Raw genomic sequence first — 12,899 nt, forward strand, 5'->3', positions numbered from 1 at the left:
GGAGCCACGACGCTCTCCTCATGGACACCGCAAAGGCCATAGATCTTGCAGACATATCTGCAGTGTCCAAAGCTGCTTGAAGGGCCGCCCTGGCAGCAGCTGTGCCCTCATCGACCAGAGCCTTAAACTCCTTTTTAGCATGCTCCTGGAGGGAGCCCACAAACTTGGACATTGAGCCCCACAAATTGAAGTCATATCTGCCCAGGAGGGCTTGGTGGTTTGCCACCCTCAGATGGAAACTTGAGGAAGGATAAATCTTCCTATCAAATAAATCTAGTCTCCTCGAGTCCTTATTCTTAGGGGTAGGAACAGGTTGGCCCTGGCACTCTTTGTGGTTGACTGCCTCGACCACTTAGAGAGTTGGGGGCAGGGTGGGTATACAGATACTTGTGCCCCTTGGGGGCATGAAATACTTTCATTCTGCCCTCTTAGAGCTGGGGGGCAAGGAAGCTGGGGTTTGCCACAGGGCTTTTGAGATCTTTGCCACCCCTTTGTGGAGTGGGAGAGCCACCTTGGCCAGCACTGTAGCTGAGAGGACATAGAAGAGGGAGTCCGAGGGCTCCTCCACCTCCTCAGCTTGTAGGTTGAAGCTTGATGCCACCCTTTTCAAAAGTTCCTGGTGGGCTTTAGTGTCCTCCTGCGGGACAGGAGGAGGAGGGGCCATGATCACCTCATCGGGGGAGGATGAGGATGGGGGTGCAGTGCTCTGCGTCCCCACCAGTGCCACAGGACCCACCACTTGGTCCCCTTCTGAGCACAGAATTGGGGAGGAGCACTCCACTGACCCCTTTCTGGGGGGCTGAGAGAGGGAGGCCAACGGTCTTTCCGAGGCTCCAGCCACCGAGCGAGCCACCAACAGGGGCTGCGTTGCGGCCCCTTGGTACCATGGTGCTGGCCAGGGAGCCTGCTGCGGTACTGACAAAGCAGACTGTCTTGCCTCGCTCACCAACTGTTGACTTCAAAGGGAGGCCGGGCTGGCATACGATCTGCCGCTATCCCGGGATGAGGATGAGCTATGGCATTGGAAGCGGTGCTGATCTTGGGCCCGTGATCCCAGCGTGGAGGAGCGGGAGTACCGTCTGTAGCAACTGCTCCACGAAAGGCTATGACAGGCGGATCCGTGGCAGCTGGGTGCCAGCAAGCTTTGCCTGGGGCTGCGGGAGCAGTGCCGTGGCGGGAACCTTGAGCAGGATGAATAACGGGAGCGCCGTCGACATCCGTATCATGAGGGACTACAATAAGCTTCTCAGAGTCAGCAATCTCCTGTGCCACCTGTCCCGGTGGGGCACACTCTGATCGCGAGGTCTGTGTTCCCTCGAGGCGGAGCGGTGCCTGGAACCCCTGCTGCTTGGCACCCAGCCAGGCAACCTGGTGGGGTCAACAGGGACCGGTGCAGGCTGCATGCAGGACGGTCACTGCACGGAGAACAGCTTCGGGAACTTTCCCTTGACCGTGAGTGGTACCATCCAGGCAGTGACTGTGGAGGTGCGAGTGTCGGCTTGCCTCTGGACTGGAGAGCCGCTGGCATCGGTGCAATGAGTACCAGTAGAGACAGAATGTCTCAAGCTGCCTGCAGGGCCTCCGGCGTGGAGGGCACCTGAATGTGGCCACTGGTGCCCAGAGAGGTTGGCTTCGAGTGGGACTTGAGTCGGAGGCCGCGAGGGTGATGGGGATTGAGAGCTGCCCAACACAGGTCTAGTCTCTCCTACAGCCTTGCCCCAGTGCCTTGGTGGAGAAGACCTCTTCTTCGCCTTTTTAGAGTGTGCTGTGGATGGGGAGCGGTGCCAACTAGTGAAACGCACCAATGGGTCACGGCGCACTGATGCCACGGTGCTCAGTGCCGATTCGGAGCAGAGTAGCGATGTCAGAGTCAGGGCCGACTCCATGAAAATGGCTCGGAGCTGTATGTCCCGCTCCTTCTTGGTTCGAGGCTTAAAGGATCTGCAAATTTTGCAGCGGTCACTGAGCTGGGTTTCCCCCAGACAGCATAAACAGTTAGTGTGTGGATCACTCACTGGCACAGGCCTTTTACAAGTGTCACACATGACTTAAAACCCGGGGCATGCCCCAACCCAGGTGCACATGATTATTCTAACTTCTTTCTTTTTTTTCTTTTTTTTTTTTAAACTACAAGTACTAACTAACTATGAACTAACAAAGTCCAAAGAGGGAAGCTACAGCAGAGCTGGAGCAAAGCAGTTCGGAGGCACCTTTACTGGCAGTAAGAAGGAACTGAGGGTGGGGGGAGTGCGCAGCTCCCCTTATACCACGCCATGGCGGCACCACTCCTGGGGCTGCTAAGGGCGTTCCCCTATGGGTACTGCTGAGGAACAAACTTCTGACACTGGTGCACGTGGCAAGCATGCACACCTATTGTGGAATACACATGAGCAATCACTCGAAGAAGAACGGTCAGTGCCCCTCTGTCCTCCACTGCCTTCAGTTGTTCTTTGGAGTTAGAGGCATGGGTGCTAACAGGACTAGAGTCCCTAGCCAATGAGGGTCTCAGTCTGGCCTGTAGGCCCAGAATTCCAGACAGTAGAGATCAGGACGGATTGATTTCATTCAGAATGTTTTGCATTTGTACTTTTTCGTTATTTTCCTAATGAAAGATTGATTCTCATGAATAGGTGACCATTAAAACATGTTGACTTTCTGGATGCGTAGGATACATAAAAACAAAAAGGTTGTTTGAAACATACTTTTAATTGAAAACTAACTGATGTAAGCAAGTATCTCTAGTTAGTGAATTGAACTGATTATTCACGGTCATAATGTCGAGTAGCTCACTTCCTCTCCTAGCTAGTGTTTATTCTTTTTATTCTACTCCCAGTCAGTTTTTTAAATTTGAATGAACTAGTCATTGAACTGAACTAGCTGCATCAACTGAATGAAGAAAATAGTCTTTCTGCACCTGCAGAAGAGGCTATTGCTGCCAAAATCTGGTTTAGCATTTCATCAAATTTCAGTTTCAGGTCCTTAGCCAATGACTTCCAACCGTTCAGTGGTTTGACTGCCTTTGAAACTTGGCAGCAAACATGGACTTCTTAACGTTTTTATTTAATTTAAATTAGTTTAAAGCAACTTTAGGCCTTAATATAGGTTGTCATACTTTCACATTTAATCCCCAATAGGTTTGTTTTTCAAAAAATAAACCTGCTTTTAATTTACACTTAAAAAATCCTATTTAAATATTTTAAAAATCCCCCTTTGGGGGTTTTGGGTTTGAAACAACCATTGATTTTTATTCACCTTGATTTTAGAAGAACTACTTCATTCACGAGAATCATAAACTGCTCATATTCCATTAAAGGAGAGAAGGCAGCAAAAGTCATCATATCGATCATGTGTTGTATATTATTTGCTCAGTCTTAAAAAGACTAACTAGAGGGTCGGACACTTGTTTGTTTATGCAGGCCCAGCTAACAGGTGTGGGGAGGGGCAGGAATGCTGTGTCTGTCCCTGAACCAGTAGCAATTGCAGAGGATACTGCCACAACACCTACATTTTATAAACAAATCATCTAAGCCATTCCTCTTCTGCTCTTCTTGTTTTACAAGTTTCAGAACAACGAAAGCTTTCCCCTGACAGTCAGTCACTGCCCATGTGGCGCTGCAGGCAGAGGAGCCTTAGCAATAACATTGTGACATCAGGGGTAACTCAGCCACCCATCACTCACTCACTCCAATAACCCTGAGCATAAACCCTAAGCCTGCTGCCTGACTTGGTCATCTCTCCCATTGAAACCTGCAGGTTCATTTGCTGACTCCTTTTAACCAATGGGGTTGAACTATGCAAATCACCTGCAGAGAGTTAGCACTGACTGGCTGAGTTGACTCCAAAGTCACAATGCCCTTCTGCTTACAGCACCAATTTAAAGGGCACAGTGTGGAAACCAGGCTTTTGCGGTGTGGTTGTTTTCCAGTTGTCACCAAAATCAAGAAGATTCTTCCCACTGATGCCTGCCTAGAAATTCCCTGAAATTTTGGAATCAATCAGACTTAGTCTTCAAAAATTATCGCATTACAGACAGACAAAGAAACGCCATTGAATTGAGCATTAGGCCTCACTGCACTCAGCCAACAATGACTTTAACTCCCTTTTAACTCAGCTCACCCAATCAGCATGGAGACTCTCAGTGACTGGAGGCTGAGCATTCTCAACAGGTGGCCAAAACACAGCACTAGTCATGAGAGAAGAGGAGAGGAGAGATCACTCTGGTGAAGATCTCCATCAGCGCACTATTCCAGCCCCACATCTTTGTGAGGGCCTCCTGCAATGACAGCTGGAGAACAGCCCCACCCTCCTCAGGGAGAAAAGCAGCAGAGGGAAATGGAACAAGAAAAAAGAGAATAAGAGAGGAGGAGGAAAAGGGAAACAAAAAGGACAAATTCCGAATGCCCCCCGTGCGTCACAGATTTATAAATCCCAAGGCCAGAAGGAACCACTCTGATCATCTAGTCATAATACTTTTTCAATGGACACCAATTTAAGTACTCAAGATACATAAAAATACTTGCATAATAAAATTACTAGACAGACCTATATTTCATTTTTATCCCTTCTACATTTCACCTGAAACAACTTTGAAATGGAGTTTATCTATCTGTAATTGGAAGTCTTTCAAGATGTGCGATCCTTATCTGTAGTCCACACATGGGCACATATGCACGCCATGCACCTGAGTCTGGAAATTCTAACAAACAGCATCAGTTGACCTGCACACGTGTGGTAGATCTCCTTGTACTCTCAGTTCTCACCTTCTGTGTAAATATGGGCCATAAAACTTCCCTCAAAAATAATTTGTACAGGAATTAGAGCAGATTTTTTAGAAAAACACCCAATCGTGATTTTAAAAAATACCAGTTGTGGAGGATCCATCACGACCCTGGGTAAATTGCTCCAAACCCTGACTGTAAAAAATGTTCGCCTTATTTCCAGTCTGAATTCATCTAGCTTCAACTTGCAGCCATTGGATCTTGTTATACCCTTTGTCCGCTCAAGTGAAGAGCCCATTAGCAAATATTTGTTCCCTTATGTTAATCCCTTAACCTTCGCTTTGTTAAGATAAATAGATTGAGATCCTGGAGTCTGTCATTATAAGGCATGTTTTCCAACCCTTTAATCATTCTTGTGGCTCTTCTCTGAACCCTCTGCAATTTGTCAGCATCTGTCCTAAATTGTGGACACCAGAACTGGACACAATATTCCAGTAGTGGTCACACCAGTACCCAGTACAGAGATATAGAACCTCTCTACTTCCACCTGAGATTCTGCTATGTATGGGTCCAAAGATCATATTTGCCCTTTTGGCCACAGTGTCCCACTGGGAGCTCATGGTGAGCTGATTATTCACCTTGAATAATAATCACCTATATTTTTTGTTGCTAGAGGTATAACTTTACATTTGGACATACTAAAATGCATGTTATTTGCTTGTGCTCAGGTAACTAAGCAATCCAGATGGCTCTGTATGAGTGACATGTCCTCTTCGTTATTTACCACTTCCCCAATCTTTCCGTCATCTGCAGATTTTATCAGTGATGATTGTATATTTGCTTCCAAGTCACTGATCAAAATGTTAAATAGCGTAGGTCATGGGCAGTGGGTATTTTAGGCAAGGGGAGGCTTTGCCTCCCCAAAAACAGCCTACTGTGGCCCTGCCCCCAGACCAGCGTGCCTCTTGGCTCCTGCAGGAATTCAGAGCCGCCCAGGGCGGCTGGTGCTGGGCCATGCTGCCTGCCTGGCGCTGGCTGCCCGAGCACCGGGACTGAGGGCTGCCTAGAGCCCTGAGGCTGTGAGAGCAGCGACTGCGCTGCCTGGCCACTTGGAGCTGGGGGCGTGGCGACCGTGCTGCCCAGCCGCCTGGAGCTCTGAGGCTGGGGGGCGCGGTGGCTGCGCTGCCCAGGGGCTGTGGGAGCTGAGGCTGCGGCTCGCTGGGGCCTCGCCCCTCCGCCCGGCGCTCGGGGGGCCATGGTGAGGATGCTTTGGGGTCCTGTGGGGGATGGGAAGGCAGAAGGGGAGGGGAGGGTCCTCAGGCACAAAGGGAGGGGCCCAGGGTTAGCTCCAAGAACTGATACCGTAGCTCCAAGAACTGATCCCTGCAGGACCCTACTAGAAAGACACCCGCTCGATAATGATTCCTTATTTACAATTACATTTTGAGCCAGTTACTAAGGGGGCGGAGTCCTCGGCGGGACATTTTTCTGCCAACTTAACCTGTATTTTCCAAGCCTAGAGCTCGGCTGGCAACGTCTGGATCAGACTGAACAGGTTCCAGCCCTCACAGAGAATCTTACCTTCTACACAGGAGATTTCTGCTTTCTCCAAAATCAACACGGAAAGAAGAAAACTCCCAAAGAAGCTCCTCCTTAGCACTCAGGTGCGTGACCACAAATCCTCTCTTAGTCCTGAAGGGGAGACCGCGAGGAGGCTTGCTGCAACAGGACTACAGGGGTCTCCGAAGTTCCCACTGCCCTGCGCCCCTATCCTGCCTGGCTGATGTCAAGGGAGCTCTGTGAAGTCACAGCCTCCTCACCACCTTTTCCCAATAGGCTGAGTTCCTGCCAAAGGCCCTTGTGAAGTCACTGCCACACCCACCTCTCCCTTGCAGGGCTGATGTCTGCCCATGGACAGTCCGGTTCGATATCTGAGCTGCTCCCCCGATCACCTCCCTGCTCACTATTGATTCTGGGGAGCAAGGGGGCTTCCCAGTAAAACATCAGAGTCTGTTACTCACCCCCAAGTTTTTCATAGATTCATAGATTGTGAGGCCCTTAGATCTCTTAATCAGGCCTCTATTTCACAGGCCATGAAATTTCACACACTTACCCCCATATTAAGCCCAATAGCCTGTGTTTCACTAAAACACACCTTCCAGAAAGACAACCAGGTGTGATGTGAGACCATCAGGAAACAGAGAATTCACCTCTTTCATCTTTAATTTGTTCCAGTGATTAATCACCCTCACTGTTAAAATGTATGCCTTACTTCTCATTTGAATTTCTCTGGCTTCAGCTGGTAGCCGCTGGTTCTTGTTGTGCCTTTTCTTAGCTAGAATAAAGAGCACTTTGGTACTCATTATCTTCTCTCCATGAAGGTATTTATAGGCCATAATCAAGTCACCTCTCAATCTTCTTCTATAGCTAGCCATCTTGAGATCTACTTGCCTCGAGAAGGCGGTTCAGGGGTTTCAGTGTGAACAACAGGTAGTTTGGGCTCACCTGGACATGCGTAGCGGCTGCCCTAAGAGGCAGAAAGCCTTATATCCAATTTCCCATATAGAGCACATGACTAGTAGCAGGTATATGACCTACACCTACAGCTCTAAGTTTTGAAAGACTGCAAGATGTGGACTAGGACATGTGCGTGCACCCCAGGGCCACTGCCCTGTTAAACTAGGATTCAAGGAAGTGACACGATGAACACATGTAGTGAAGTTTAGTTGCACAAGTCAAATGAATTCTGCTCCTGGAAGCTGCCAGCTCCTCCGGCAAAAATGCTGGAATTTCTGAATTTCATCAGAAAGATGGAGGAATTAGTGAAGTATTCCAGGTGCCGCACCAACTATCCAAAAGAGTGAAAGGCAGCCCCCAATTCCACAGGTTGGCAGGGCAATGGAGAACACCCCGCTACTTTTGCATCACAGACTTCTTACAGACTTGGATCCAACTATCTGAAAGACTTTCTTCCTGCTTATTATCCTTCCCAGGATCTGCACTCCTGCTCAAGCCAGCTCTTAATGATACAGCCAGCTTGCTTTAAGTCAGTGGGTAACTGGATATTTGCATATTAGCCATTAATCTCTGTTTTAATAAAAATATTGAAGACTATTCCACAGGTTCTATAGTACTAAGGAATTGCCAGCATTATAGCTATATTTTAACTCATTTTATTTTTATCCCACATTGTTTTCTAAACTATTCAACAGGGGCTCCCAAGCACTTTAGCCTAAGAGGATTTTTTTTAACAACATTCTTGGAAAAACTTGTATTCAAAATAAATAAAACAAAAGGAATGTATTTTTTACATAATTCATTTTTTCAGTTATAGTACTTGTATATTGCTAGTCATGATAATTACCGTGGCTAGATACTACAGACAGATAATAAACTTTTTAAGTACTCATAAAAGTATAGCAAATACTTCTGCAGAATTGCACTTTGTGCACACATATCTGTCTGCATGGAAACTATATTATAATCTTACTGGGGTATGAGCCATGTCTGTTTACATCAGTAGAGCAATGAGTACATTGTTGGTATTCTGTAAATAACAGCAGTATGCTACTATAAACAATTTTTAAACTTCCACATAGAACAGAACCAAAACAAAGAGCAACATGTTGAATTCAGGAAAAAAGGTTTTTTTAATAAATAAAATATAATCAGAAATGTGGTTTTGGTAAGAGGAAAAAAATTATGTATCCAACAGTTTTAATTAAAGACTACAAATTATTGAACAAACCATCCACAATCCAATAAAATTTTCAGGGAACAAAACAATTACAGTACTCACCAAAACCATGTTTGCTTTATAAATATATATACATATATGCAAAGAAATATGAGAGGAAAAAGTTGCTTTTCATTACAGAAAGGAATAGCTCAGTCTCTATGTACTCGAAGCATATATAATTGGTTTAACTCCTGAGGACCTAATTCACCACTTCATTCTGGTAAATTATCTCCTGTGAGAGCAAGAGAAACACTACATGCATCTTTGGAGATGATTTCAATATTATTTAAAGGAAAATTGTTTGTTTCTTATTAAAAACTCTTCTCTTTATATATAATCTTATTAGAGAAGTGACTCAAATAATTTTAAGCTTATGATTAAGGCTATGTTTTAGGCATGGGTATTTTTAGTAAAAGTCATAGACAGGTCACGGACAGTAAATAAAAATTCACAGCCCGTGACCTGTCCATGACTTGTACTATATGCCCCGGACTAAATATTGGGGGGGTGGGGGTGGCCCGGCGGTGCTGCAGGGGGCATCCCGGGGGCCACCATTAGTGCTGGGGTGAGAGGCAGCAGCGTGCAGCACGGGACCCCTGCAGATACTGGATTGGCAGGGCTGGCAGGCTCCCTACCTGGCTCCGCGCCTCCTTGGAAGTGGCGACATTCCCCCAGCTCCTAGGCAGAGGCATGGCCAGGCAGCTCTGCATGCTGCCTCCTCCCCGAGTGCTGGCTCCGCAGCTCCCATTGGCCAGGAACTGCGGCCAATGGGAGCTGCAGGGGTGGTGTCTGCAGGCAGAGGCAGTGCACAGAGCTGCCTGGCCACGCCTCCGCCTAGGAGCTGAGGGATGTCGCTGCTTCTGGGGAGTCCCCCTGAGGAAAGCGCCACCCAGAGCCCTCACCAGCTCCCGTGCCCCAACCCCCAGCCCTGAGCCCCTTCCCACATCCAAACTCCTGCTGCTGCTGGCGTAGGGGGTGCGGTGGCCCAAGACTGCCCCAGCAGTGGCTGGTAAAGCTGCAAAAGTCATGGAGGTCCCGCAAAGTCATGGAATCTGTGACCTCCATGACAAACTTGCAGCCTTACTTGTGATAATATTCATGTGCCACAAACAAACATATTGCTAAACTGTTATCACTTTAATTTTCATTAAAGTTAAGCTTCCTAATTTTGCTGCTATTTCAACACACTAAGACAATTTGCTTGTTATACTGGACTCTTCTTAAGAGCCTCAAAAACTAGAAGTAACCTTGATGTCAAGATTAAGGAAAGTAACTCAAAGGTATTAAATCGTATATACAAAAAAAGCTTAGGAAATGTGAGTCCTGCTAAATGTATATAATGTACAGAGAGTTAACATTTTTGTGAAAAGCCAGTATTTGTAAATGCACTGAAGTGCAAAGCCTTCTCAAACCAATTGCAAAGAAAATCCTTTACATACTTGTGATAGGTAACATTAAATTTGACCCTTCCAAAAAGAAGGGATAGGGGGAGGGCAGGGGGAAGAGTATATATTGAGTAAAGCTATACTGCAAGTTATTTCTTTTTATTATTGCCTTTGTTTCTCTCCCAAGTCAGTGGCTGAAGCACCTTTCTTAAACAAACAATAGGTATCATTTGGCATTGTAAGTTTATACACAACACATCTTTTGGACTTAGCTCAACAAGTGACTATCAACTATCTAGTGAAAATGTTTTCTCGCAGGCGATTTACCCTATTTTTTTTAATTTGAGGACCCTAATGTGTCAGTTTGTCCTGATTGTATAATTATGTATTTTTTGTTTTTCTGAGGCAGATCACAGGTGATATGGGTCAGTACAAGCAAGCAAGATGTTAACATAATAAACCTGTGTGTCCTGTAGTCATAATTTTATGTTACTTGAAATCCTACTGTTGCCGGCAAAGGACTTGGCTTAAAGGTGATAATTTACTGGAGATGGTCACTTCTTGTACTTCATGGTTAGAAATCAGTCTTATATTCTAATAATGGGGATGTGATAGTGATGGTCATCCTCAGTCAGAAGAGAGACTTCCTGCCAGTCTCTGTGATACTCCTCTGGATAGTTTACTTGAAACTCTTCAGTGTTAAATTTATACAATCTGTAAACTCTTATCTTTACTTCAAGTAAATATCCAAGAAGAAACATTTCAACCTAAGGGGGGAAAAAAAAAGATGTAAACATTTGTTTATAGATTTATAAGAAGGAAACTGGGGGGGGGACATCCCACACTTTAATCATGCTCTGATGTTTAGTGTAAGTCATTTAACTTGTTTACTTGTGTAATAAGAAGAGTGGACTAGGAATTACAACAGCAGGAATTTCCCACAACCAACCAAAGATGATAAGCAGCCAAAGGAGATCTGTGTCAAAAGGGCAAATATACTTTCTAAAGTGGCCTATCTGGAAAGCTTCTATTAAAAAAAAAACAAAAAAAAAAACCCCACACGAAAAACAGGTGCAAAAGGTGAAATAGGTCAAACATGCAGGATACTGTCATCTAAACACCATGTTATTTTACATATCAGTGATATCACTGCTTTTAATAATTTGTATAATGATTTGGAGACACTTATTTTGGAGACACTTTAAAATCCCCCCCACACACACACACACTTTTTAACTGCTTTTTCCTCTTGGAAAAATTTGCTTTTTACCCTTCCAAATAAAATAATTCTATCATGGATGATGTATTAAATAGAGCTGAGCAAATAGCTGATTTTTTGACTCAGTGGCTGAACTGAAAAAAAACATCAGTTTCAAAACAAAACTAAGGTTTTTTGTTTTTTCTCACTGAAAAGAAAAAGAAAAATTATTTCGGGTCAAACCGTTTAGAAAATTTTGATTAGAAATGATATTTTGTTCAGAAAATGTCAAAACGGTTCATTTTAAAAAGATCGAAACAAAATGATTTGTATTTCCAAACTTTGTCTTCCAGTTTCTTTCTGGTTGAAACTATTCGCTAAATCCTACCTGAATTTGCAAACAATTTAGGTGTGCTAAAAACAATGCATTTTTCACCCAGTCCTAGTATTGAAGTATACTAGGAACATCAAGTCAATGAATAAGAACTCAAAAGTATTCCCAATCCCTAATCCTTCAGAAAACACAGACTGCTAGAACTCATTTTTTATTCACACCATTACCTGCTCCAGACTACCCGTGTCCCCTATGGAATTCAGATGATTCATCATGAAACTCAACGGGTCAGATGACGTATCACGAGCAAAAAGGAGGCTAAAAAGGATGGGGACATGTTTCTGCTCATTCTTCATCTGTTCATAGGCTTCCACAACTTGGTAAAGCATGATGAATTTTATAGCCTCATACAGCTTATATTCCTTGCTTTCATCAGAGAAAAGGATATTGCACATGTTTCCTCTTTCGTCATGGTCTTTAACACCACTTATTTCAGTCCACTACAAAGCATACACAAGAAATTCAAATCAGCCGCTTAACTCATGACTAATAAATGTTTTGTGTGCTATTTTTTTTAATGGTAACTATTTTTATAAGGATTAAAAAAAGAATAATCACTGGGACTCAATAACCATTATCATAACTAAAGTAAAAATAAGTGGAAGAACTGAATGGCTTTTAGAGAATGGCAATGGAACTCAAAGCCTTTTATGTATATGTCACCATTTTGAAGCACCCGAGGTTGTTAGTTACAAAAAATTAAGGGACAGTACCAGAACTATTAGTTCTGAGGCTCAATCCCTCACTGAGTCTATGAAACTGATTTGATCAGGAAGGTCAAAAGACCAAAACTGATTAATAAAGAACTCTGTCAGCATTTAAAAGGACACTCTCTTTGGAAACCAGACTGAAAAAAACATTCACAGGGACCAGTGGGCATGCCTGAAAATAGATGTGCCTCAATTGCCATTATGGAATTGTAGCAAGTTGGGTAAGACAGGCTGTTTGTTGTTTTAAACTCCTCCCCGCCACCTCTAATGCTTTATTCTAGTTGTATACTTTGTTTTTAAAGGTCTGTTGGTCACTGTATCATTGATCACAGATTCCCAAAAGGGAAGAAACACAAGTGTCTGAGACCCAGCTGGAACTGCAGGGAAAAAAGGGAGGAGGTGTTGCCTTCTGTATCAAAGATGTACACACTTGGACTGAGGTTGAGATGGAGATAAGAGACAGACTTGTGGAAAGTCTCTGGGTAAGGATAAAAGGGGTAAAAAACAAGCTTGATGTCATGATGGGGGTCTACTATAGGCCAACTATAGGTTGGGGAAATAACAAAACAGAGAATAGATTACCCACAAGTTCTTTGAATGCATTGGAGACCATTTTTTTATTTCAGAAGATGGATAATGCTACTATGGGAGAGGCTGTTTTAGATTTGATTTGGACAAATATGAAGGAACCAGCTGAAAATCTGAAGGTGGAAGGCAGCTTCGGTGAAAGTGATCATGAAATGATAGAGTTCATG

The 12,899-nt window shown here is 44.5% G+C and overlaps 1 protein-coding gene across 9 annotated transcripts in view; it reads right to left on the reverse strand.

Annotated features, from left to right (window-relative positions):
* Nucleotides 1–8,323: 8,323 nt before the first annotated feature.
* The window catches only part of OTULINL (OTU deubiquitinase with linear linkage specificity like), a 35,614-nt gene continuing 31,038 nt past the window's right edge, over nucleotides 8,324–12,899 (reverse strand). For 3 of the 9 annotated variants that reach the window (XM_073332311.1, XM_073332306.1, XM_073332305.1), the window contains 2 exons: nucleotides 11,602–11,874; nucleotides 8,326–10,609 (listed from right to left, as the gene is read on the reverse strand). In XM_073332311.1, the coding sequence (XP_073188412.1) occupies nucleotides 10,430–10,609; nucleotides 11,602–11,874 (453 nt within the window). In that variant the 3' untranslated portion in view covers nucleotides 8,326–10,429. Of the gene's footprint in view, nucleotides 10,610–11,601; nucleotides 11,875–12,899 lie in introns of all 9 variants that reach the window. The other 6 variants (XM_073332308.1, XM_073332307.1, XM_073332309.1 and 3 more) reach the window with 3 other exon arrangements.

This window comes from Lepidochelys kempii, chromosome 2 (assembly GCF_965140265.1).
Source record: "Lepidochelys kempii isolate rLepKem1 chromosome 2, rLepKem1.hap2, whole genome shotgun sequence".
Taxonomy (NCBI): domain Eukaryota; kingdom Metazoa; phylum Chordata; order Testudines; family Cheloniidae; genus Lepidochelys; species Lepidochelys kempii.